This window comes from Sorex araneus, chromosome X, assembly GCF_027595985.1.
Source record: "Sorex araneus isolate mSorAra2 chromosome X, mSorAra2.pri, whole genome shotgun sequence".
Classification (NCBI taxonomy): Eukaryota; Metazoa; Chordata; class Mammalia; order Eulipotyphla; family Soricidae; genus Sorex; species Sorex araneus.
This window is the reverse complement of record NC_073313.1, coordinates 36,780,172-36,807,984: the sequence shown is the minus strand read 5'-3', so window position 1 is coordinate 36,807,984 and position 27,813 is coordinate 36,780,172. Positions and strand designations below refer to the sequence as shown.

The 27,813-nt window shown below is 36.2% G+C and overlaps 1 protein-coding gene across 1 annotated transcript in view; it reads right to left on the bottom strand.

The window, feature by feature from the left end:
- The window catches only part of LOC101541454 (melanoma-associated antigen E1-like), a 77,661-nt gene that overhangs the window by 33,326 nt on the left and 16,522 nt on the right, over window positions 1-27,813 (bottom strand). The window contains exon 2 of the mRNA XM_055121063.1: window positions 11,670-12,745. Within this exon, the coding sequence (XP_054977038.1) occupies window positions 11,670-12,745 (1,076 nt within the window). The remainder of the gene's footprint in view (window positions 1-11,669; window positions 12,746-27,813) is intronic.

The window sequence follows — 27,813 nt, the reverse complement described above, 5'->3', positions numbered from 1 at the left end:
GTGGCCCTTGGATGCCCTGAGTACTGCTTGGGAGCTCCCCCTGCAAAAATTTCAGTGTACACAGGCATATTGAAATGACTAAGAAATAACTTATGCTTCCTCTATTTTTTCGATCTGTCTTCTGTTGTGGACTACAGACTCACCGCATCTCTAAGGCTCATCTCTCTTCCATTGGCAAAGCCTCTTCCACTAGACTTCAAATCCATATGAACTCAAACATCTCCATAGCAGGAGCAATAGTAGAGTGGGCAAGGTGCTTACCTTGCATGTAGAGGCGGACCTGAATTCAATCCCCTACACCCCATATGGTCCTCTGAGCTCCACCAAGAGTGATCCCTGAGCACAGATCTAGAAGTAAGCCCTGAGCACAGCTGGATGTGGCAAAAAGGAAAGAAAGTCAAACTAACAAAAATCAAACATCTCTGTTAGACTTAGTTAAAATGAGAACATATTTGCTCTTTGATAAACATTGATAAGAAAAAGATTACAATCCAGATTGGGGGAAAATATTTGCAAATATCATATCTGAAAAGGGGTGCTTTTCCTAAATAAAAAGAAGTATCTAAAATAAACAGTAATAAACAGAATGCAATTAAAAACTGGCATAAGTCTAGAACACATGCTTTTCCAAAGAGGACATATGGATACCAGATAAGCAGATGAAAATATGTGAAGAATCATTATATTTCAAGGAAATGTACATTTAAATCAGGGTGATATGGCCCTATATATATTTTAGAATGGCTGGAAACTGAAAATACAAAGTTCTTGGTTGAAGCTATGGATGAACTGGATGGTTTATACCTTGACTGTGGGGATGGAAAATGGCCAAGACTCTGAAGAAACTATTTGAAAATTTTTAATTAAGCTAATTTTGCTTATGTTTGAACAGGCTTCCACTGCATATTTCTTTAGATAAATAAAATTGTGCTCACACACAAAACAACCAAATGGATATCAATAGCAGCATTATTTGTAATACCCCCAAACTGGAAGCAAACGAAATATCCCTTAATGAGTAAATGTAGAAAAGGTTGTGATTGATACCACACCACAGTAACAATGAATAGATGGTATATTTCCACATGGATAAATTCCAAGATGATAGTCTGGGAAAAAATACATGCAATCATTAAAGTTAAACAATTTATGCATAATTTCTTTCTTTTGAAATTATCAAAATAACAAAATTATACAGGTGTGTGTGATTCCTATGGTCTTCAAATGCTAATTTGAATTTGAATGCTTTTGAAATGTTTGTTAGCATATAAAATGCTTGAGTTGGGCATAATTTATCACTGTCTGTATCACTGTCATCCCGTTGCTCATCAATTTGCTCGAGCGGGCACCAGTAACATGTCCATTGTGAGACTTGTTGTTACTGTTTTTGGCATATCAAACAAGCCATGGGGTGCTTGCCAGGCTCTGCCGTGAGGACGGAATATTCTCGGCATGTAGGGCATTTGCCTTGCACGTGGCCGACCCCGGTTTGATTCCTCTGTCCCTCTCAAAGAGCCTGGCAAGCTATCATTTATACTTTACTAAAAACTTACACAACTTTTCCTTCTAGTAAAGAAATAGTAATAGGGACAATATTTAGCCATTTACCCAAAATAACTAAAAATACAGAAAAAACCTCTAACAATAACATTCAATATATTTGATAACAGACTATGAAGGACAGTGACCTGTGAGAGATGAAAAACAAAGGCTGAGAACCTTTAATTGGCCCCATATTGCTTCTTGGTACTCTGGTGAAGTCTGAAGTCTGAATTAATGAGACTAAATTGAGCATCTGGGGAGGACTATGTAGCTATAATTTATAAGGACATACACTAGAGAGGATAACTGCAAAAAGAACTACAGAAACCACACATGTGGCTGGGAGTACTTCCTGTTAAAGTAAGAAACGGTGTCATGCATAGAGCATCAAAGAAAGTACTAAGAAAATTGGGGAGGCTTCAAAGCTATGCTCAGGAGGTGCCACGGCCCTTCCTGACAACACTGAGCATCTCTGCAATACTTGCCTGACAGTTCAGTGCTGGGGCTTGGTAATGCCAAGGTTCTCAGACTCAGTGGTACTGGGGATGCAGGAAACTACAAATACCAGTACTGTTTGGTAGTGGTGGTGAGGGGAGGCGGTGACATGCAGTGCTGGCATCCAACTTTGTTGCTCTGTTGGCAAGGTATACACTTTTGCTTTTTGTGATATCTCCCCAGCCTTGAGAAAACTTTTGCCTTGTAGTCACACCAGGAAAGTCAAAATAAATGCTACTGTTCCAACCAATAAAGCTTGAAAGCAAGAAATGAAAGGATTATTCTGTTTCTAAGGAATTTAATAGAATTTAAGAGCAGATATTGAAAATAATGATATATTGGAACAGAAAGTCAACAATAACAAAAAGTGTGCTTGTCCTGGATAAGTGTAAACAGACAAAAAACACAATTTTGAAGTCTGGCATCCAATGCAACACTGTCAGCATAAGCAGTAGCTGGAATGTATAACCAATGGTTAGAAGAGAAAATTAATTTATCAAAATTGGCCTGGGAATGATACACAGGCTAGAGTGATCTAGAGAATGATACCTGTCTTTGAATTATTTCATACTCTATGTATATTAAAACAATAGTCAGCATTAAAGTAAGATATAGCATTCTCCGCCCATATGAGACCCCGAGCGACCGCACATGAGCGGCTCCACTGCTCTTAAAAGACCATGATCGCAGAGGCCCACTAACTACTTGTGGCACCCAGCGGCTTCTTGCAGAAATGCCTCTAGATTGTGAACTAAACTACAGCCCCATGCCGGTCCAGGAGAGGAAAGGTTTTTCTCTCTCGGCCTTTCCTTTCGTGGTGGCGTGGTGACCACCATTTTATGGAGCACACTAACTGGCGGTACCAGCTTGCAGTGACACAACTTCTGGCAGAAATTCCTCTGGACTTAATTACCAAAATACCAGAAATCCAAAACCACGTGGCTGCTATTGTGGCCTCGAGACCTCATGTGCTCTTCATTCTCAGCAGTGGAAAACAAATTATTAAATGATGCCTTTTTGGTAGGTCTGATTGTTGGGGGAAATTTTCAAATAATAGTAGTGAGATTTCTGTTGAAATATTGAATGTAATCAAAGTAAAGAGAGAGTAAAGTGAAAATCATGAGTCACACAGGCCGGGGGGGGGGGGGCGTTGTGGTATGGGAGGCATACTGGGGTTCTTGGTGGTGGAACATGTGCACTGGTGAAGGGATGGGTGTTTGATCATTGTGTGACTGAGACTTAAATCGAAAGTTTTGTAACTTTTCTCATGGTGATTCAACAAAAAAATAAATAAAAATAAAATAATTAAAAAAAATAAAGTAAGATATGCAGGATGTTAATTGAGTTCATTCACCTTTTAAGAATATGCAGCTTTCAAGTTGCAAAAAGGGTAAACTAGGATTTCTCAGTGTTTTGCATCTATCTTGCAAAAAGATTAGATGCACTATTACCTTAACTAGCTACAATATTTTAAAATGAGTTTAATACCAGAGAGCGGCACTATGCTTTAGCGAGAAAAAGTGACTCTTATAGTGCTATGATGAATACCAGGGTTCAGGTATATCTTGAAGACAGTGATTTTATGTTCTGCATATGTGTGCCTGTAAATGGAGTTGCTGGAACATGCTGTGGTTGTGTCTCTTTTTTTTTCAGAATCATCATCTTAGTTTTCATCGTGCCTCTAGCAACATCACCACCAGCACTTACTATCTGTAAGACAGTAGGCACTAGAAATAGCTTGTCCTCCACAGAAGTTTTAGATCTTTTTTCTCATTCTTTTTTTCCTCACTCTTTACTTCTCTGCCTTTCCCCCAATGTTAAGGAGTTATTTAGGGTGCATAATAGATAGCCTAACAGGCTGAAGAGCATGCTTTGGCTCAGGAAGCCCTAGGTTCAATTTCTGGCATTACATGATCCACCAAATACTAAGTTCCTAGGCACCAGTAGGTGTGCTTCTCCGTAACTACACCCGCCCTAGGAAAAAAAGAAACCAAAAAAGTAAATGAATACTTCTATAAACTTCAGGTTTAGTTTGTTAAGCAGGATAATTACGACTGGCCCCATTCTCCCATTACACTTCTACCTTTTTCTCCACCAGCCCTTCATAAACTCCAAATCCTAGTCTGAGAATAGAATGATTTGGAGACAGTAAGTCTACCATTTTCTTTTTTTTTGGTTTCTTTTTTTGCTTTTTGGGTCACACCCAGCGATGCTCAGGGGTCACTCCTGGCTTTGCACTCAGGAATTGCTCCTGGCAGTGCTTGGGGGACCATATGGGATGCCGGGGATCAAACCTGGGTCGGCCGCGTGCAAGGCAAACGCCCTACCCGCTGTGCTATCGCTCCAGCCCCAGTCTACCATTTTCTTTTACCGGGTTGTTGGCACCTGAATAAGTCTATTTTTCTCACAGCAACACTTTTGGCTGGCCTGTGATCAAAGAGTAACTGAATTTGGTGCCATCTGCCATCTCCTTTTGACTATATCCATTCTAGTAGGTGTGAGATGAATTTTGATTGTGATCTCGATTTAGTCAAGAATCTCAAAGTTCATGAAACTCACAAATAATAAAATAGTATTTATGATATTTAAGCTTCTCATTATAGAAAGATAATGTTGAAAAAGTGAAGTGACAAGACACATCCTAGGGGAAAAATCTTGGAGACATATTTCTGATAAGGGACTTACTTATACACACATAATTCATATTTAAAATTAAAAAAACCGAAATTCTAATAAAATTCACAAAAGATGAGTGGAAATTTCATCAAAGAAGAGATGTAGATGATCAGAATAATATGAAGAAATAAATACTCAATATTACTGCTATTTGAAAAATTCAAATTAAAACTATAAGAAAAAAATAATATGTTTGACTTATTCCTATAAGAATTGCCAAAACATTTTTTAACTAACAATACCAAGTGCTGAAAAGAGAGTGGCATAATCAAAATTATCATATATTGTTGGAAGAAATAGTGGTGAACACATTTTGGAGGAGAAAATTTTTTGTTTAAAAATTTTATTTAATAAACTTTCTCTTAAAAATAGCAGTATACTGAAAGTATGGCTTTTACATCTTTCTGTAGCACTTCCATTGCTTTCTTTAATATCTGTTTTAAAGAAGGTTTTCAATGTTGTACAAATCAAGTACACAATGACTTGCCAATGGGGGGAAAAATACAGAGAGACCTAAGTTCGAGTCAAACCTTGGTTTGTTTTTTTGGGGGGAACCACATCTGAAGGTACTCAGGGGCCAATTCTGTGGTTCCGAGGGGACCATATGTGGTACTGTGATCCAACTGTGTTGGTCACATGCAAGTCTGGAGCTTGTCTCCTGTGTTATCTATCTCTCTCATTCCCTGAACTTTGATTCCTGCTACCTACGTAACTTTATGTTTTTGGTCCACACCCAGTGCTGCTCAGGGATCATTCCTGGCTGGGCTTGGAAGACCATATGTGGTGCCTAGAATGGAGTCCAGTTCCATCAATTACATGATTGGGCAAAAGCCCAATCCACTGTACTATCCCTCTGGCCCCTTGTATCTGCATATCTTTATAAAACTCATTATCTTAATGAGTTATCACCTGAAATTGGGTACAATGAATAAGAAAAACTTCTTACATTAAAAAGAATAATCATGAGCATTATTTGAAATAACTACTAAATACCTAGCACGAACCCACGTAGATCTGTTGACAAATTCTTATAGAATAAAAGATAATCATATGCATCATATTATTAGCAATTCTTCCCTGAGTCTGAGTATTTATCCATAAACACTAAAAGACCTATGTTTGAATGTTTGTATAAAATATTTATGACAATATTTTAATATAAAACTGTCAATTGCACACGTTCATTTGTTACCTGGATGCACCAATTATGATATACTTCATAAAAGGAATTGCTACTCCTTAATACACTCAAAACATTGATTCTTACCACAATAATGATGAATCTCAGAAGACCTGTGCTCAGTGGATGAAACCAGAAACAAAATGAAAGACTACATTATTCCACTTATATGCATTTTGAAAGGTAAAAAATATGGGGACAGAAATCAGGTCAAGGAAATCAGGTCAGAGAATAAAATAGGATGATTGATTACAAGAGGAATAAAAAAATGTTTCAAAGGGCAAAAGCATTATATTATTGAATTACATGGTGGTTATGTAAGCATGATTATAAGAATATGATTGCATGTTGCTCAAGCCCATTAAACTGTACATCACATAGGAATTTAACTCTAAATTCTTCCTTAATAAGCTTGGTTTTAATGAAATATAAAAGTTAAAATTATTTTAAAAGTTACCATCAAATGATAGTTGTATCAAAACCCAACATATGAATAACTTAAAATATTTCTCCAGCTGTATTGTTTTTTTTTACTAGCAGGTGACACCAGGCTCAAGAATAATTTGGTGGGCTTTTTTTGTAGATTCACTATACAAACAAGCATTTCACTCTTTAATTGTGAAAGCAATGAAAACCATCAAAAGTACTGAAGTAAGAATTAAATACTTTGATATGGTAATGACAGATATTGCTTTATTTTACAGATCAACAGTAAGAGCTAGTCACATCAGTCACATCATCCTTTCTAACTTCATGTGAACATGGTAATATTTCTCAGGAGCACAGTCAGAGGAAGATGTGGATATTTTCCCCATCAATTGTTAGACTCAAGATTGTTGAGACTATTAAGTAGTCTACAACAATCAAGTTTTTATGACAACCACCCTTTTTATTTTCATTTAGAGTTTCTGAGATTGCATATCCTTGCAATTCTAAAATGTTTTTGTTTATCTTCTGTGATAGTGTGATAGTTGTGATAATTGCTTCCAAAAATAGAATCACAGAACACTTTCAGAAGGAACCTATAAAATATCAGTACACTTTTCCTTTTTTCGTGCAGGAGTACTTTTTTTTCTGAATTGGCCTATGCAATAACTTGAAAAATGCTAATAAATAATGTTCGTCTTCCTATTAGTACCTTGTCAAAATCTGTGAATTTCTGCCACCACCAAGGTGACTGAATGTTCCTGAACACAGGTGTCACTGGGCACAAAGGAGAACCCACATTTTCTTCTGGGTTAAGTGCTTACACAAGAAGCAGGAAATAGTTTGAATTAATTTTTGCTTTTGCTAACCAAAGACAGACTGTCTATTAATAATTTTAGCAATTTATTCAAAGTAGATATTTCTATGTAGTCATTTTCATAATCTTTGTTCTTTTCTCAACCACTTATGAGAGGCCTGGGTTATTAGCCACATAAATAAACTAATAGGCATATGTATCCAGTGGCCATTCTCAAAAAAATTTCTCATTAAAATTATATTGCAAATGTCAGAATGGTTTTAAAAATTCCTTTCTAAATTCAGAATTATTTATCTCTAGATTAGTGCATTCCACGAAGAACTGGGCTATGCTTAGCAGTAATTCGGGAAAATTGAGACTGTGGTGATGTCCTGGTCCTCTCAATGTGAAAATTATCTTTATGTGGCACAAAACGTTGCTCTCAGAGATGGGACAACAATCAAGGAGCTGGAATGCTTAAAATCATAGGAAAGCAGTGATTTCAGGGGAAGAGTGAAGATTTAGTCAATAGGTCCCATGGGGGTAGTTCTGGGAGAACCTTTTAATGAATTAAGCTGGAGCTGCAAAAAACTTACAGCTCTGAGATAGGAGGCATTTCACATGGAACCCAGAGGTTAGCGATAGAAAACCTGAAGCAAATGAAGGCCGCAGACAACCACTAAATTGTTCTTCATCTCTCTTTAAACCTACTTGGGAGTTTCTGATTGCAACACCCTACTTTTTATGTCCTCCAAAGCATCAAGGAATAGTTGGAAGAAAAAGAAATTAAACAACTGGAAGTCTAAGGCCAATAAGGGTGGAATAGAGCAGACCCAGATGAATTGAGAGGAGAGATCTAGCCCCTGTTATGTCACATGTTAGGGAAGAAAACATACTGGGGCTGAAGAGATTGTACAATGCCCAGCACCCTATATGAGCCGTGAGCACTGCCAGAAGAAATTCTTAAGTGAAGAGCCAGGAGGAGTAACCCCTGTGGGTGTGGCCCCAACTGGAAGGAAGACAAGGAAAGAAAGAAGAAAGAAAGAAAGAAAGAAAGAAAGAAAGAAAGAAAGAAAGAAAGAAAGAAAGAAAGAAAGAAAGAAAGAAAGAAAGAAAGAAAGAAAGAAAGAAAGAAAGAAAGAAAGAAAGAAAGAAGGAAGGAAGGAAGGAAGGAAGGAAAGATAGAAAGAAAGAAAGAAAGAAAGAAAGAAAGAAAGAAAAAGAAAGAAAGCAAAGAAAAAGAAAGAAAGCAAAGGATAGAAAAAGAAAGACAGAAAAAGAGAAAGGAAAGGATAGAAAAGAAAGAAAGAAAGAAAAAGAAAGAAGGAAAGGAAAGAAGGAAGGAAAGAAAGAAAGAAAAGATAAAAGGTAAACAAGCAAGCAAGACAAATCTGATACAGTGGCACAGTGATAAGCTTTGAGCTTGGGGATCTTCATATGTGTATTTGGTTCAAAAAGCCCTTTATTCCAGGACTGTAGTAATATGTATGAATTTTATATAGCAGTAGTTTCCCACTGCTTGTCTATAGATTGGTGCATGAAAACCACTGACAAAAAGCCCACATTCCTGGAATAGTTTAGTTTTCAATTGAATTAATTACTGATTCCGATATATGCATTTATGATTGAGTGCATTAAATTATTTTCGTTGAGTGTGGCACACCTGGACGTGCTCTGCTCTCAGGAGTGACTCTTGACAGTGCTCAAAAACAAAAATGCTTGCACTGTTAAGGGTCATCTGTGATGCTGGAGATTCAATCCAGGGTAATGCAAGGTAAATTCCTTTAACTCCTGTATTATATCTCTGACTACTTTTTTTCCTTTCTTTAAAAAAATTGAGGTATCATAATTTACAATAGTACTGAAGTTGCTGTTTTACAGTTGCAGTGCTACTATGTCAATCTCCACCATTATCCCATGGTCCCTACCCACCCACCCGACACCACCCCAACCATACTTCTTAGTCCTCAGTACTACTGATCATGTCTCAATGTTTGTTTACATTGGGCATCGTCTAATCCCTTTTATTGTTTCCTTATGTTCTGCACATGAGTAGGAATATTTAATATTTCTTATTCAGGGGTAGGGTGAGACTATGGTCAAGGATCACACTTAGAGGGCTTCAAAAACAAAAAGGGCTGCCAGGGATCAAACCTAGGTCAGCTGTGTGCAAGACAACTGCCTTACATGCTGTACTAACTCTCCCTCCCAGGGTCATCTTGTATTTCTCTTTTACTTTTTTTTAAAAAAAATTTATTTATTTTGCTTTTTGGGGGTCACACCCAGCGATGCTCAGGTTTTGCACTAAGGAATAACTCCTGGCAGTGCTTGGGGGACCATATGGGATGCCAGGGATTGAACCCGGGTCGGCCACGTGCAATACGCCCTACCCGCTGTGCTGTCGCTCTGGCCCCCCCTTTTTTTAATTAATTAATTTATTTATTTTACTTTTTGATTCACTTCACTTAGAATGAGACCCTCCAATCCCAGGCCAAAATTGTATCTTTTCTCATAGCTACATGGTATTTCATTGATCCACTCTTCCATTTGGGCACTTGGATTGTTTGCAGATCTTGGCTATTGTAAGTAGTGCTGCAATGGATATAGGAAAATGCCAATTTGGATTAATATTTTTGTGCTCTTGAGGTAGATGTTCAGGAGTGGAATTGCTGAGTCATGTGGAAATTCTATTTGTAACATTTTTAGATGGTGCCAAACCATTTTTCAAAGAACACACAGGCATATGTTTTCTAAACCGAAAAAACAAATTACTCAGAAAATAGGACATGGTATATCACATTGAACAAAATATATAGTCAGGAGTAAAACTGTATTATTTATCACGCAGCTTATATGTTCCTCCCTTTGGCAGAATGTTCTCCCTAGGTGAATATAATTCATATATCCTAGAATATTTCAGGGACCAACTCCTTATCTCCTACCCTGCTGCCCTTTGTAGAGATAGCTCAGAGAGTTGGGGTGCATGCTATTCAACCGGAAGGCTTGGTTTTAATCGCTAGCAGTGCAGGGTTCCTGAGAATGACCCTCAAGCAGAGAGCCAGGAGTAGTTACTAAGCATTATTGCACTGGGTGTTCTGACCTCAACACATACACACACAAATTCAGCTTGAATCTACAGTTGGTACAAGAACTATGTCCTGACACTTCGCTGTCCTTCAAAAAGGTGCTTACCATTTACATGGAAGGGTACAAGGACTCTTACATGCAAGTAAGGGAACTCATAAACAAACTTCTTGAATTATACATCATTTCCTAGACCCATTCAAAACCTTCTACCTCATTTTTTCCCCCATGAATGTACTCTTTTTGTTTGTTTTTAAAAATATAGACATTTTCAGCTATAGTCACCACTTTTCTCTGATCATCTAGTTTGTTGCAGGTACCCACACAGATTAAATCTGGACCTTACATAGAGAATGTGCTTTACCACCTGTGCCACACATGGCAAGTTCTACATGCTGTACTATCACTCCAGCCCTGGGGTAAGGGTCCCAAGCCCAACCCCAACAACCTGTAGAAAAAGAATACTTCTCCACACTCTCAAGACGGCATTTTAATTTACTTCACTCCCTTCAAAAGGTAATCCTTACTTATTGTTTGCCAGATTACTCTGAAGTAACCTCACTAAATTAAAAGATTTTCTTCCTTATTCCATAGCAGAGTGCCAGTCAGTAACTTACAGGTGATAATTCTCAGGGAACTATCATCTCTTTCTAAGAAATGACTAGTCAGAATTTCACTCCAATTTGCTTACCAGGTAAAAGAAATTGCTACCAACAATTACACACATATGCATACACATAAATATATGTGTATATATATATATATATATATATATGGTATACCTGAGGGATTTTAGGTGGTTCTGTGGATCGTACCCATTTATGTGTAAGAGCTATGCATTCCTGGTGCGTATTATTTACATATTTTTGGGCCACCTCCAACACTGGTCAGAGGTTATTCCTGGCTCAGGAATTACTCCTGATAGTGCTCAGGGGGACCATAAGGGGTCTTAGGGATCAAATCCTGTTTGACTGCATAGAAAGGCAATCACCTTTAGTATCTCTCCATCCCCTGTATTATTCAATATTATAGAACAAAGATTTGCAAGAGATTTTAATATATATTTAGATTTTTCTCCTCTATTGGTCCAAATGATGTAAAGCAAGTTCTTCCAAATTATCAAAAAAAATGCCCTCAGCAATGATATGCTGTCTTTATCCAGATGAGCAAATAAGATGTAGTCCTTAAATATCATTATAACATTAACTATATAACTAATATCATCCAAAAATCTAAAGGGTTCAATGCTGATAAAATCTATATAAAAAGAAACATTTCAATAATACATTAACAAAAATAAATTTTCAAGTTATACATACAAACTTGGAGCATGCGGACATAATACACAGACTAACATGTTTCATTTAGAAGTCCCTCAGATTTATTGGTATAAACACCATCAGCTTTCAAAAGCTGTACCTGAGGAAACTCTGCCTGGCTGCATCACGATTTGGAGAGGCTGACTCATGCCCAGAATCCGTCCTTAGCTAAGCCCCTATTGATTTCATCCTCCAGTGCTTCCTCGTATTTATACCCAAACTCACTTGGGACGGTTTCATTAACCATGGCCATGAACTCAAGAACTTTCATCTTAGAGGTTTCGGCATGAGCTCTTTTGCCCCACAGAAACTCAAAACAACTAGATTCATTGGCCCTCCGCCGATACACCAGGTAGTTCTCTCTCACAAAGTGATTTGTTATAAGGTCCTTGGTGTCTCCAAACACAAAATGATGCTCATTTTCATATATTCCAATTTGATTCAGAATGTCCCATATATCTTCTTCAGTGGCAGAGTTGTCCTTCATGAAGATGATACCTAGTATTAGGATAAGAATACCAGTCTTAGGGACTCCTTCTTTACCACAACCCATCCCATCAAATGTGAGACCTAGACTTATAATGAAGACATAGCAGTGGTTGGTTTCATTGATTTCTTTCACATCCAGGCCAAATATCATTTCCATCCGCTTATGAGCTTTGAAGAATATCTCATTGAAGTGCTGTTCATAGTTTTTGATGACTGTCTGGATCATCTCTTCCTTGGTTATTGGTTCTTTCATTTGATATTTCAGCAGCATTAATTTCACCAGTGAGGCAACTTTACTCTCGATTATATCTGCAGACACATTACTACGCTTTTCTACTCGAGTAGACACATTGCTGATATTACCTAAAGTCTGTGCAGACCTTGGTGTTTCATTCATTTTTGGATTATGGAAACCATTAGCCAATCTGCCAAATGACACAGTGATGATATTTCCGGAAGTGAACTGGGTGATTCGAGTAAATGATGACGTGCTGGGCATAGAAAAATTAACAGCATTACGTTCACAGTTGGATGTGTGAGGATCAGACAAAAGAGATAGTTCCTTGGTAGCCTCAGAAATAGTAACAACCTCATTGGTGACATTGGTTAACCTGGGGGCCTCATTGTTGGTATCACTGTCATTTTGGACTTCTGGGGGTATGTTCTTCTGATCGTTAGGCATGATGAATAAAGTGGTACTTTCTTTAGTAGGAGATGACAGACAATGGGAATCACTGCCTAAAAAAAAAAAAGGTTAAATATGAGTGGCACCATCTCTAAGGACAATTGTGGCTCTGATACAAGTCATCTCCAATGGTCTTCTGATAGTAGTGGTAGAGGACTCTACAGTTTTTTGCCAGATATTTAATAAGAACATGAAAGAGGTAAACTGTTCTCCCAGTGAAGTCACCAAACCCAGGATGAGGTCTTAGGGATCACAGTAAGCAGATAATGGTTGGAATCTAACAAAACACATTTGTTCTCAGGTGGTGGTAGTCAGTCCTCATTGAGGTGCAGAATGTTGCAATGAAATAGAGCTTGGTCACCTTATACTAACACCAAGGTATATCTCAGACAACTCGACACCATTTGAGCAATATCTCCTCCATATATCCTCCTGGATTGACCAAACTCAAACTTAGGGGTCTCACTAAGTTTCCTTACTTTGACTTAAGGAAAGTTCTGGATGATGATGATGATGATGAGTATTATTGCAAACTTAACACTGACTATCCCTAGGAACACATCTTCTACAACCTTCTGCGATCTGAAGAATAGAACTAGGCATCACATAAGTTCACTACCCCGGCTTGCCCTTAGTCTTTCAGCATTAAAAAGGTGGCTGACAAGACTCAGTGATTCCAGTATTTAAGGAATCAGGTCACTTGATGTTTACTCAAGACTCCTGAGAAGTTCCCTGAGAAGAAAAGGAGAAAGATCAAGATCGAGACCCATTCCTGGGGTTTCCCTTGGATCAAAGTAGGAGCTAGACACTGTGAAGATGTCTCTCTTCTGGGCTGGGCAGAGCGCTCAAGCCCTACTTATTATCCTAATTGTGACTAGTGCCAGTCATTCAACAACTCCCTTTGCTGACCTCAAGTGACCAAGGCTCTATTCCAAGGACATAAACTGACTGAAACTCTCAAGAAGGAAAAGAGTAGACAATTTGTCACAGACTGCTGCCCAGGATTTTAGTCTGGTAATGACACTAGAGCTGTTTGATGCCCCGGTGTTTTGGGCTGATTTAGTTTAGTCCTGCACCCCTTGGGTACCCTATCCACTGCAAATCAGCACTTGTCACCCCTACCTCAGGACACAAGTGCCACCTCCCTAGATCCTAGTGTTTTACATGAGTTTGTGATCCTTCTGGTCACCCATGTTTGGGACTGGACAGAGAATCACAACATGGGCAGGAATATTATAATGTCCAATTTAGAGTGCTCAGTCAGTGTCCACAACTTACATCATAAGATTGTATAACACACTCACTAATTAAAAAATTAATAAAAAACGCAATTATCAAAAGAAAAAAATTGTATAACACAAAGCATGCTGACTTGATAAAAACTCTCACAAACTAAAGACTTCTGTTTCAGTGACATGATGGACAATTAAGGGGTATTTACATCAGATTTTCCTAATATGAAAGTGGGCTTGGGCTCTTTTGGGGTCATTCTTCTCTGGAGCAGATATCTGCCCATCAGCTCACTTAATTCACTTGAGTTTCTTCTAATGGTAAAACTGGGATGTGGCATAAAACTTGTAACAATCTGCAAGGAGTTAGAGGGTATGCTATTAAAAAAGGCAGGTGACGAAAGCAAGCATTGTTTGTCTTCACTTGTCAAAAAAAGACCATAAATGAAACAATCACCAAAATTAAAAACACCTGTTCTATGAAGAGAACAAAATGATGGTTGAAACAAGGGGTGATGGGTAGTTATAGGTAAATCAGATTTAAAAGAAGGAGCCAATTTTATGGTGGTGGATGCAAAGTAGACTTTGCTTGTCATCAGAAAATATACAGATGTCAAATTAAAAGGCTATACACATTTAACTTAAATAGTAGGAACAACAAATGCCCCATAAATTAATTTACATTTTTTATTTTTAGAAGATGAGTCTTTCACTTGGAATTTGGGAGGCTAATATGTTTCCAGGGACTGTTCTCTATTCATGTAAGCTATATACTCCAGGTTTTTGAAATATCTGTCATGGTGAATCAATTTATTCATTTACATTTATTTGTTTGGTGTTTTTGTGTGTGTATGTTGCTCCTCCACTAACCAGGCATCTTTCAAGTGTTTTGTTTTATTTTCTTTACTAATGACACAGACATGAAAATTAATTAAAAGTGAATGCTACTAAGAGTAGCTTCCCTTAGGAAGTAAAGGGAAATTTAATAGTAATTTTTAACATAATTGACTAACTTCAATGATTGGGGATAATCCAATGAGTTTAATGTAAACCAGAGGCATATGCATGTAATGCATGTAACGCAAGAAATGAAGAAATGCAGGGACACACAGCAATAAAGAATATGAAACAATGGAGATGTATAAATAATGGAAATTAATGATATGGCAAACCTTAAATAAATGAAATACCATAACTAATATACAATTAGAGAAAGTATGTTTAAGTGTTTAAATTAGAGAATGAATTATATTTGGTATAGCAATTATAAGATAAATCATAAATTACTTTTTAATTGGATCATTGTGAAATAGTTACAAAGCTTTCATGTTTGAGTTTCAGTCATACAATAATCAAACACCCATCTTTCCGCCAGTTCATATCTTCCACTACCAATGTCCCCAGTATCCTCCCTATCCCAACCCTTCCCCTGCCTCTATGGCAGACAATTTATCCCATATTCTCTCTCTACTTTTAGGCATTATAGTTTGCAATACAGACACTGAGAGGCTGTCACGTTTGGTCCTTTATCTACTTTCAGCCCACATCTCCCATCCCGACCGATCCCTCCAACCATCATTGACTTAGTGATCCCTCCTCTATTTCAACTTCTTTCTCCCCCAGCTTATCTAATTATAAAGCAATATTTCTGGCCTTTGTTTCTACTCTCCTTGGGTGTCAGTCTCCTATTATGTTATTTTATATTCCACAAATGAGTGCAGTCATTCTATGTCTGTCCCTCTCTTTCGGACTTATATCACTTAGCATGATACTCTCCATGACTATCCACTTATAAGCAATTTCATGACTTCATCTTTCCTAACAGCTGCATAGTATTCCATTGTGCAGATGCACCAAAATTTCTTTAACTAGTCGTCTGTTCTCAGGCATTCGGGTTCTTTCCAGATTCTGGCTGTTGTTAACAGTGCTGCAATGAACATACAGGTGCAGATATCATTTTTACCGTGCTTTTTTTTGTTTTTTTGCACCAGAATATATGTTCCCAGAAGTGGTATTACTGGGTCATATGGAAGCTCAATTTCTAGTTTTCGAAGGAATGTCCATATTGTTTTCCAAAACGGTTAGACCTGTCGGCATTCCCACCAACAATGAAAGAGTCCCTTTCTCCCCACATCCTCCTATATTTTAAATAATTTCATTGGTTTTTTTAAAAATGTGCCTGCTTTACAAAGACCCGATGACTTGAATATTCTAATTTATCCATCAGTTAATAAACAGGACAGTCAAATTCAGGTACTTTATAAAACATTTTTCTTTTATAATAATCATTGAGATGGATATAGGGACAGTCTAATCATTGGAAACCATTTTTCTAAACGCAATATTAATTTTTAATTATCTGCAGGATATTTTTTTGTCTTTTTTTTTCACTTTTTTTTAAAATGTAGGAGTACTGCTATTTATTGTCATTGATTAAGCTGATCCAATTGGGCATGAACTCCACTATCCGGAGGATATTGATTGCTGAAAACATTACTTAGTTTAGTATTATTCAGTTTCTGGAATAATACTAAAGTTGTTACTAAATAAATACTAAAGAATAAAGTTGTTAATCTTTGCTATATGAATATATTAATATCAAAAATGACTTTTACTATTTTTATGTATGAAATTAATTTTTTTACTTTTTGTTTCAACTAAGTTTGTTCACCTATGCTTTATGCTTTACTTAAAATATAATTATTATTACAAAGAAAGACATTGCAACAAATCAAATAAGTTATTTCTTTACTGAAAATAACTACAACTCCAAATGTCTTCTAGATCTTTACCAAATTCTAGCATTTTTTTCTTTAGGTCCATTTATTTGCCATTGTTCTCAAATGTCTTCAAACTACTACAAATCTATTGCATTTACAGTAATTAATGTATAATTAATAATAGGATTGGTGGGGCATCGGGGAAAATCTTGTACCCCTTTGAGTTCATTTGAAACCGGACAAGTGAACATCACATTGCTTAGAAAGGGAACAATAAATTTAATAACATAAATATGAGAATTTATATAGCTTTAACGTCTAAAGAAAACAGGACAGACCAAGGACCAAGAGGTCTGGGACATCAAGTAAACAAAGAAGAGACTTCAAGTGATGAGAAAGAAGTGTTCCCATCTTTTTTTAAAAAGTAAGATAGTTTTATTGGAACTTATTTAGAAGGACATAAGGGGAAAGAAAGGGAGATCTCTATGTTTGAGAGAGAACACAGCCTTCTCCAGAGTGGAAATGATCAAGCAAAGAAATAAGCAAGTGAGATAAGTTTTCACGGGAGAGTGAGGACTTGAAGAGCAAGCCTGTTCCCATCCTTTTCTTGATGAGTTTCTTAGAATGTATTCACTGATTAATGAAAGCCTGGATGGCAACCCGCAAACTACCAAACTACATTCTTCTCAAGTCATAGAATGGAGAAACAGTGATTGATTCTTTGACTACAAAATTACTAAATTTAAGACAACGACGACGAGAGATTCTTCTTATCCCTGAGGTTGAGGATCTTTACCTCTCTTAATTAAAATTTTCTGCATTCTTCAGGAAATGTTAACAGACTTCCCAAGGCCTGTAGGGTAGTTAGTGACCTTTACTTCCTTTTACAAAGGTGACATTTATTGAAGAGGCCTACTCTGAGTATATGGACAAAAGCCTATGTAACCCTTTTGAGAAGACTAATCCAAGCCAGATATTTCATCATCATAATTATTTGATCAAAACAATTGCCTGAATTTCAATGATTTCATTATCTTTCTCTAATTAATTGATGGTTGCTTTCCCTACCGTTTGCTTGTCTTAATTTGGAGCCAGGTTTTATTTCCAGTTTTCATACTCTTTGTATAATGGCTAATAGAGTTTCTTCTGAATGAAATGTCGGAAAAGTAAAATCAAATTCCTTTCACTCCTTTGAGTTCTTGACTGAGATCCAGTATACTAACAGACAGACTAGTAAGAGAAAGGCTGATAGATTGCCTGTTATGTAGATATGCCTCTCAGTTTAAAAGCTACCTTGAGTAATAATTCTCTTCCTAGAAAAGATTACAAAACATTTTGACAAATTGTACAGCATGAATATATGCTTATCTTATATATTGGTATCATTATTATTGAAAATGTGGTAAAAAGGGAACACAGATTAAAAGTTCTCTCCTCTTTAATATTTTAATCAAATTATATAAAAATTTATATTAATCTTATAGTATATAATATAATTCATATTTAATAATGACTATTATAACATTAAAATTTACATATAATAATTTTTTTGAGCATCATACAGATTATAAGTTCTCTCTACTTTAATATTTTAATAAAATTATGCTAAAATTTATATTAATCTTATAGTATATAATTCATATTTAATAATGACTATTATAACATTAACATTTACATATAATAATTTTTTTGAGCGATACCGCATGATGCTCAGCGATTACTCTTGACTCTACTCAGGAATTAGCCCTGGCAGTGCTTGGGAGACCATATGGGATGCTGGGGATCAAACCTGCTGGGTGAGCCTTGCCAAACAGCCTACCTGCTGTATTATTTCTCCAGCCCAAAATAATTTATCTTGATAAAAAATATTTCCAAGAATAGAGAGCAATTTAGGATACCTTGTCAGAAAACCATGGCAAGACTTAGAGATTCCATTTGATAATCTATACAGAGAAATGCAGCAGTAACTAAAGAAAAACAGGAATAAAAGATTTTTAAATATTCAATATTAGAGTGTAAAATTAAAGGGTACTATTAGTTTCAATTTTACCTTGTAATTAATATTCTTATTTTGAAGGGGATGGTGCACAACTGCTGTACTCAGCATTCAATCCTTGTGGTCCCAAAAATAATGCTGTGCCAAAACTGAACTAGGGTCAGCCATGTTCAAGGCAAATACCTTAAACCCTGTAAACTTTCTGTCCCTAAATATCCCTCAATTAGCTTTAATGATTTAGAAAGGGACCACTGGCCATAAATTATAATGGACATTCCTGGTGACTATGGGGAGGAAAATATCTGATATGGATATTGATTAAAGTGATAATAATGGTTTGTTCTGTTTGTACTATGTTTTTTGTTAAGTACCTCATGTAAATCCTCTCAATACTCCTATACTAGAAGTGTTACTTTTAAAAATATGAGAGAACAAGCCTGAAACAAAGTTCAGTGTTATACTATTAGTTTTTTTTTTATGGTGCATGGTTTTCCACAACTTCTTTTCTAAATATTTTAATATGTTGTCTATAATTCATAGGATTTGTTTACTTAGCAAAAATAATTTAACAAAACTCTGCTAAATATTCCCTAATAAAAATTTGCTGCAAGTACAACTCAAACAATACAGATACCACTGATGCACATCTAGGGAAAGTTTTAATATCATGATTCTAAGAGAAGTGTACATTTCTAATGACCAATGACCATATTTTCACAGCATGGATGCTTTCAATCTCCTGCTAAACTGAAAATAAGTATTATAGAAAAAGATCTTTAGATTTTCCATAATTTAGACTATTTTTATTATTTCTTTTATATAAATCAAGAAATTAGGTGATTACAATTTAGATCTGTGTTAGATCAGAAAACTTCATTGATACAGAATCTCAAATTGAGGATTACTATAAATAAGTCATTTAAAATTGTTATGTGGAAATGATAATATATTTAGTTGAGTTTGATTAAATAAAATGTACATAATATTTTTCTCTAATATCTGGATCTCATTTCCCTGACCTTGAAAGAGCCTCCAATGCAGCACCATTGGAAAGGACAAATAAAGAGAGGCTTCTAAAATCTCAGGGCTAGGACAAATGGAGACGTTACTGAGCCAGCTCGAGAAATCAGACGATCAACGGGATAATGATGATGATGATGATGATAATGAATATCTGTGTAATTTTTTACCCAAACTAAGATACTAATATTTTCTTTCTATGAGTTAGTTCTGGTGCGGTTCATTCTCTGCTGTTGTCCTCTATGTAACTTAGGTTTGTAATGTGTTTAAAAGCAGGACAATATCCTAAAGAGGATACAGGATGTGGCTCAGTGGCAGAGTACTGACCGTTAAAGCCACGGATTCTGTCCCTGATACTAACGCCTCATGTCAACTGTGATACCAGTGACACCGTGATTTGCAAACGAGAGTGATACAACAGGTTTGAATTGATAGTACAGGGTAGGGCACTTGCCTTGCACCTGGCTAACCCAGTTTGATCCCCATAACCCTTTATGGTACTCCAAGCACAGTCAGAGGTGATCCCTGAGTGGAGAGTCAGGTGTAAGCCTTGAGCGACATTGGGTGTGGCGACAAAACAAAACAAAACGAAAATCCAAACAAAAACTCAAAAGAAAAACTAATGAAAACAAAGTGTTACACTGCTATAATGGTGCTCTGAAATAGAGTATGGTCCCCCTGGAAAGCACCACAAACAAGAATACACTGTAACCAAGCATGTGACACTTGGTTTTGACAACAACAAAGAGAAGAAGTGTGGGAGCAGAAGAGACTCACCAAAAATATTTTAAAAATTATTAGAATCTGACCCAAGATACTCATTGCGCCATTCATAGACCTCATCATATTAATGAAATGGGCACATTGAGGTTATGTGTTCAAAAGTTTTATGAATGTATTACTAGATTACAAAATTCACTGCCATATAAGAAAATAGCAAATATAATTAAGACTTACATTTTTTAGTTTAACATTAGATTTACATATTTTAAAATAAGGTTTTTCATTAGCATAATATTACATACTTTTTATGATAAAACGATTCAATATTGTTCTAGCATTAGATAAAATAAAAGTCTTATACTAGAGGAGAAAGTTATAATTTACATTTTTATCATTTAAACTCAGCATCACAAAGTATCTATATGCACAAGAATTTACTTATATGTATTTTAAAGTCAGAAAAAATATTCAGTATCCTGAAAATCAGCAAATTCCCAAACTAAGATCATGGTCAATTATTTTTTAATAAAACGCAAAAATTCTGCTGAAACATGCCTTGTCAATTATTAGAAAAGCACTACTTAATATTAATTTAGAGTAGACAACTAAGTCAGGCACAACCTAGGAATTTGTGTGCCAAGAAATTCATAGCAAAGACATTTCACTAACAGCTGATACAAAATTTCTGAACACCAGCCAACAGAACATTTGTAGGACCACTGCTCCAGTCTAGAAAGTGGCAATTTAGTGGAGGGACATGACAAACGTGCCCTCAGGTAGGTGATCAAGGTTATCAATAATAATGATAAATACTTCTAATAGCATATTTCCTTGATGTGATGAAAATCACAACTCACCTCCATGGTCTTCTTCCCCCTAAACTTTAACTCAAATCTAACCATAAATCTTAAATCATTCTTGCATTCCTGGAATGAATTCCACTTGATTATGGCTTCTGATACTTTTAAAGGAATCAGTAAATTAAATTTAATAAGATTTTGTGGATGAATTTTGCATCCATCCTCATCGGAGATATTGGTCTGAAATTTTGTTTGTTTGCAATGTCTTTGTCAGGTTTTGGAAACAGGGCAATGTTGCCTCTTTAAAAAGAAATTTCCTACTCATAAGAAATGTGGCAAGTATACTCCTCAGAACTGTCAAGGTCATGAAAAATAAGTCTGAGGAAATACCACAGCTCAGTGCAAAGATGCATAATATCTAAATGTAATGTGGTACCCTAGAGGAGTAAGGATGAGGGCAAAGGTAAAGAAATCCAAACAAAAAAGGGGGGGTTATTAACAATAATATATCAAGTAGGTTTATTTATCAGTGACCAATGTACCATACTAACATAAAATGCTAATTAGGGAGATAGGGTAGATACAACATTTTAAAGGTTATTATGATTAAAAAATTGAAGGCAGTATATTGTGCTAGATATAGTAGCACCTAATCTTAAATTCTGCTTCTCTCACCTAAAAGCTGGTTGAAAATACACAAGATAAATGGTCTAGTAATTTTTCTCGGCTGTGATTCAGGGATTGCACACTACAAAATGAAAAGCTATTAGAATAAATTAGAGCAATGTTTGATTTTATACTCCATAGGATTATGTATAGAGATAATTATTAGTACAAGAAACTAAAGAGAATTTAGCACAAAAATTATCCAAATGTCATAAATAAACATATGCTGCATAAAAATTTCCAAATTGACATAATTTCTAGAGGTGATGTTACTTTCTGCCAAATGTTTACCAGAGTTTAATCTATTCCCTTCTTGATGACATTATCTCTTTTTCAGTTTTTCTGGGTCTTGTGTTTTATGCTCAATTTTATTGAGCATATGAACCATCTGGGGATATTTAAAAAATACAGATGTTGCAAATTCCTTATCTACAAAGACTTGAATATCTGCCTTTCAAATAAGCTCAAATTGTTTATACTAGCAACCTTAGCATGTAGACATGAAGGTCCCTCCCAAGATTTACTAAAATAGGAGGTGGTGCTCAAGAATCTTGACTGTGCTTGTGTTTTAATATAGAAGCACTTCTAATTCAAACTACCCTCATGGTTATCTGAAACACTACTCTCAAATCACCTAGTGACTATCCAAAAGAAATCCCCCTTACCTTGGGGCAAATTATCAGAAAATATGCTCTTTTTTTTTTAGAAATCCATTAAACAACCATCCAGAGTCATTATTTTAGCCCTTTATGAGGTCTAGTGAAAGCCAGTCAGGTAAGTCAGGTAGAGAATTAAAAAAAAAAATAAGGAGGATGTGACAGGATTCTATTCTGATTGTTACATAACCTTTTGGGATGTAATACTCCCTTTTCCCTTTCTCTATATGGTAAGAAATTTCCACCCCTAGCCACTCTCTGCCTTTTAATTGTAACATAATTGCTCTGGAATGCACAACTTTGGTCTGCCCGGTTAAGGTGATAAGCACAAGACAATGGGTAGCTCTGGGGCTGAAGAGCCTGACGCTAAATTCACCCTTAACTATAGATCTTTGGTTCGGAACTCCTCCAGGTCCCCCACTTCACTGCCATCTTTGTCCATTTCTCAGAAAAACTAAATATTAGGAACTGGAAAGGTAATACAGGCATTCAAGCACATGCCTTGCACGTAGACAACTCCAGTTCAATCCTTGAGCACTGCCAGGATGGTCCCAGAAATCCTCTCCCCGCTCCCCAAAAAAAGCAAAAACCAAAAATGAACCGAAATTAGTCTAAGGTATAATGCAAATGTATTCCAGGCACTCCTTACCCACCACACCAGAAAATTGCTTTCCTCCCTCTTGTCCTTTTTCCCTTTGTGTCATTATGAAGGCTTATCTTATGCCTTAGGGTGGGTCCAAAAAAATCCTTAATAGCATAAAGCACATGTCATATAGCTCTGGAGCTCATTGTGAGAAACTAAAATACTAATTTTGATACATAAGATAATATGAAAACATTTGCTCAGTTATTAAAAACAGCCAGAGACAATTCTAAGCACTTTGAATGAACTTTCCCATACATTTTAGTAGCCCACTGCTCAAAATCTGTGTCATTCTATTCTTTGAAAACAGAGAATAAAGAATACAGAGCTATTCTTTATTATTTTATCTTCAAATAATTGATTTCCTATTTTACACTGTAAAATAATTTTTAAATTTTAGTCAAGATTTGTTTAAAGCATTTCAAAACACTTAGGAATACGTCATTAGCAGTAAGATCATCATAATCTATCTTTGGGGAAGTGAATTGGGTTATACTTTGTGGGGCTCAGGGTCTATTCCTGCCTCTGTGCTCAGAAGTAATTCCTGAAGGTTCTTGGAAACCATATGCAGTGTCCATGATGCACGGTGCTTTCATCCCTGTTCTATCTTACTATTATATACTATTATACATAATAGTATAGATAATAATTGCATATAATTATATTTACCTAGTTCCTTATATATCCTGTTTATACATCTTTTGTCTAATCACTGTATTGCTTATATTTCTTTTACTGATTTCCTTTTCATTTTCCCAAGTGTCTTGAAAAATGATTTTTCATTGTGATAATGACCCCACTGATTTATTAAAAAATGTTTATTTTTTAATAAAGATATCTTTTCAAAGGGCTAGAGTGATAGCACAGCAGGTAGGGCATTTGCCTTGCACATGGCTGACCTGGGTTCGATTTCTCTGTCCCTCTCGGAGAGCCCAACAAGCTACCGAGAGTTTCCTGCCCACACAGCAGAGTCTAGCAAGCTACCTGTGGCATATTCGATATGCCAAAAATAGTAACAAGTCTCACAATGGAGATGTTACTGGTGCCCATTCGAGCAAATCGATGAACAATGTGAAGACAGTGATGACAGTGATACAGTGATAATTATATTTATATAATGATTGTATATAATCATATTAATTATAATATAATCAATCAAATTATTAATCAACTATTAGTTATAATATATCTCGATACAGTAATATATCAAATATAATTAATTATATTAATTTATTATATTAGTTGCACGTTAATAATTATATTAATCAATTTATATCAATTAACTGTATATAATATATTATTTATGACTATAAATATGAATATTATGTCATATAATATATGTATTTTATAATTATTATATATTATACAATATGTAATTTTATGTTATCTACTATTGTATATACTATTATACTATCTTGTACAACTCTTTCTCTTGCTAATGACTCATCTTTATTCTACTGCGACCAAGAGAGATTTCTTTTCCATTTCTACCGCTGCCCTTCTCTCCTGCCCCCAGCCATCAACATATATACCTCGCTATGTACTACTAAATCTTCATAAAACTTGCGTACTTAGAAGGCAACCACTATCTTTCTGCAAAGGCATATAGGAAGAGATCTAAATTTCTCTGTGAACTTTGTACTAAGTAGTTCTTTGTAATATATTGGTTTGTAGTAAAAACACTTCAGAGATTTTTAGAAATTAATTTTAGAGATTTACATTTTAGAAAGATGTGGCCTCATATACTCTTTAACCCAGTTTATCCTATTGGAAACTAATGTATTGCTTACATATTTACTTGTAGTTGTTTAATCTTCACCCCTAGTCAGACAGTGCAGAAGATGTTAGCTGAGATATTAGTCAAGGAGACTCACTGGGCCACCTATAAGAAGATAATTAAGTTTACTTATTTTTCCTTTTTAGAACTTTTCTTGTCTGCTAAGTCATGATTTTAACAATAAAAACCAGCTATAGTCATCTGAAAACATGCCTTAAAAGATGCTAGATGTGGAGATGAAGTGCTCTGTGACCCAGAGTTCTAAAAACTTTGCTGACTATGCTAAAACCTCCATCTGCAGAGGAGACCACGCCCACTTTACATATGTGTTGCATTTGTAACCACCAAGCATACATCACAAAGGCCTACCTCATCTCTGATGTCATAAGCCAGCTTCCTTGAAAAATTAAACTTGGTTTCCCAGTTTTGTAGTTATAGTGTTTTTTTTCATTTTTCTTTCCACAAGAAAAAATAAACATCTATTGCCTCTACAGTGAGACTCCAACTTGGTTATTATTCTGCTATTCACCATTAGTCAGTTAACACAGAAATCCTGTTCTTAACTATTAGATAAACTTCTGGATTTGTGGTAACAGGAAGCTACTTTATCTTGGTCACTGCTTTAAGTTCTAAAGGAGTCAGACCTGTATCAGTTAACAAAATTGAAAGGAAGAAAGCAAAAACAATAAAGAAGGGAAGGAGTGAGGAAAATAGAAGGGAGGGAGGGAGGGAGGGAGGAAGGAAGGAAGGAAGCACGGAAGGAAGAAGGAAGGAAGGAAGGAAGGAAGGAAGGAAGGAAGGAAGGAAGGAAGGAAGGAAGGAAGGAAGGAAGGAAGGGAGGAAGGAAGGGAGGGAGGGAGGGGAGGGAGGGGAGGGAGGGGAGGGAGGGAGAGGAGGGGGGAGGGAGGGAGGGAAGAGTCAAAACCTGTTAGGAATCCAAGATTTTAGTGACTTGGAACATCTGTTGCCCACTGTTTCTGGTCCACAGTGATGACTGGCTAGAGAACTGAACCAACTCATAGAGTTGAAATCTCTAGATTTTCATGACTCTATTATTAAATACTTCAAGATTATATCTCATTCATGTCTGAAACTTAGAACTAGCTCAGCTGGTGAGAAATAATTGTACATGAAAGGAAGTGGCTCAAGGGGGGAAACCTTACCTGTATGAGGGTTAGATCCCCAACACAGCATGTAGTCCACTTCCACTGTGCTGCTAGGAGTGGCACTGGTGGCACCTGAACACTACTGGTGTTGCCCTACTGTTGCATCACTCTACTCAGTCCCACCAGCACCAGTGATGACAATTGAAAAAAAAGGAGTAAATTTCAACCCTAGAAGTGGGGCCACTAATTTCTGTGCTGATAAGCTGCGCACAACAAAATGGAATTTCAGCCAAAAAAGGCTAGCTTCCCTGTTCTGCAACCACCACACATGTGCTCTTGCTGTCTCAACAACAGTCAAAAGCTCAGCAACTTACTGCACCATAGTTATGTTTGCCATGGCAAGAATGTAGTTTGCAAAGACAGTGCTTCAAAGGTCTACCCATGAGACCCAAAGGAGTGGATACACAGATAAGAATAGGATCACCCTACAAAACTGTGTTCTAGAATACACCACTGTGAAGAAAGTATGACAAAGTGTCTGTTGCTGTGTGACTGCGTATTCATTTTGCATTACTTGTATGATGGGAAATTTACCCAGTCTGACTTTTATTTCAGGTGGCAGAGATTGAACCCAGGTCCTCACAACACATGAAGCCAAACCACATTCCAGCCTGCATAGCATTACTGAGTCAATTTTGTATTGTGGAGATGAAAAGAATTTTTTCATCAGCTCTTTTCTAACTTCAGTTGTTACATATTTTACTAGCTGAGATATTTCCTGTGCATTCAGAATGACAGCTTCTCTCTTAGGTAAATATAGTATGAAGATCCATTCTCTATGAATTCCAACAGAAAGTAAAAAAGGGAGAAAACTAGCTGGGATTCTAGAAAGATTCCAATAAATCTTACCTAAAAGCAGACTAAAAAATCAAGCCATGCATATTCTAAAAGTGTATGACAGTATATTGCCTTTTATTAAAGCAATTCTGACAGCTGTTATTGAAAATCACCTAAGATTGCAGTTGGCTTTAAAGAAAGACCATGCAATAGAGATTGCTTGTGATGTGCTCATTCAAGTTGCTGTTTGTAAGAAAGTGTACCATCTTGAACTTGCTCCCAAAGAGAAAATTACAGGCCTTATCTCTTATTGGAATAGCTGTGTTGCTGAGATAATGCTCCATTTTATCCATGTATTTCCTTCAAGGGACTAGAAAGGGAGCTTTGACATCAAGCTCCCCCAAATAAAAAGCTGCCCACTCATCATAACTTCCAACACCTAGGAGGAATTCTCCAATTAGTTTGTTGCAGCGAAATGAACATTCCTTTGCTATGTAATCCCTAGAAATAAGCCTTCTCACAGAAAGTTAAAGGAAACTGTAGTTGTAAGAAGCATTCCGCAAATGGAAATATTCAGGGAAATGTTCTATGTTGGCTACTTTCTGATTTCTCTCTGTTGAACATTCATAAAATTAGGCAGTTCCTAAGTCTAATAAATTTCAGTGCACACTCAAGTTATGTTCCTCTTTCCGTAATCTCATATAGTATTTTTTCTGTGCAGTTATTTGAGGGATATGTGCTTTGCTTTAGTCATATGGGATTATGTTTGGACCACAACATCAAAGGTAATGCAAATAAGGCCTAATATCCAGTGTCTAAAACAGCTGTGAGCTATGGTTAGCTTCCTCAGCATCATTGATGTCTGTGAATATTGTATCAATATACCATACTTATGATATTAAAACTATAGACTGAGTCAAAATCACTGATGTGTTAGTTAAGAATAAT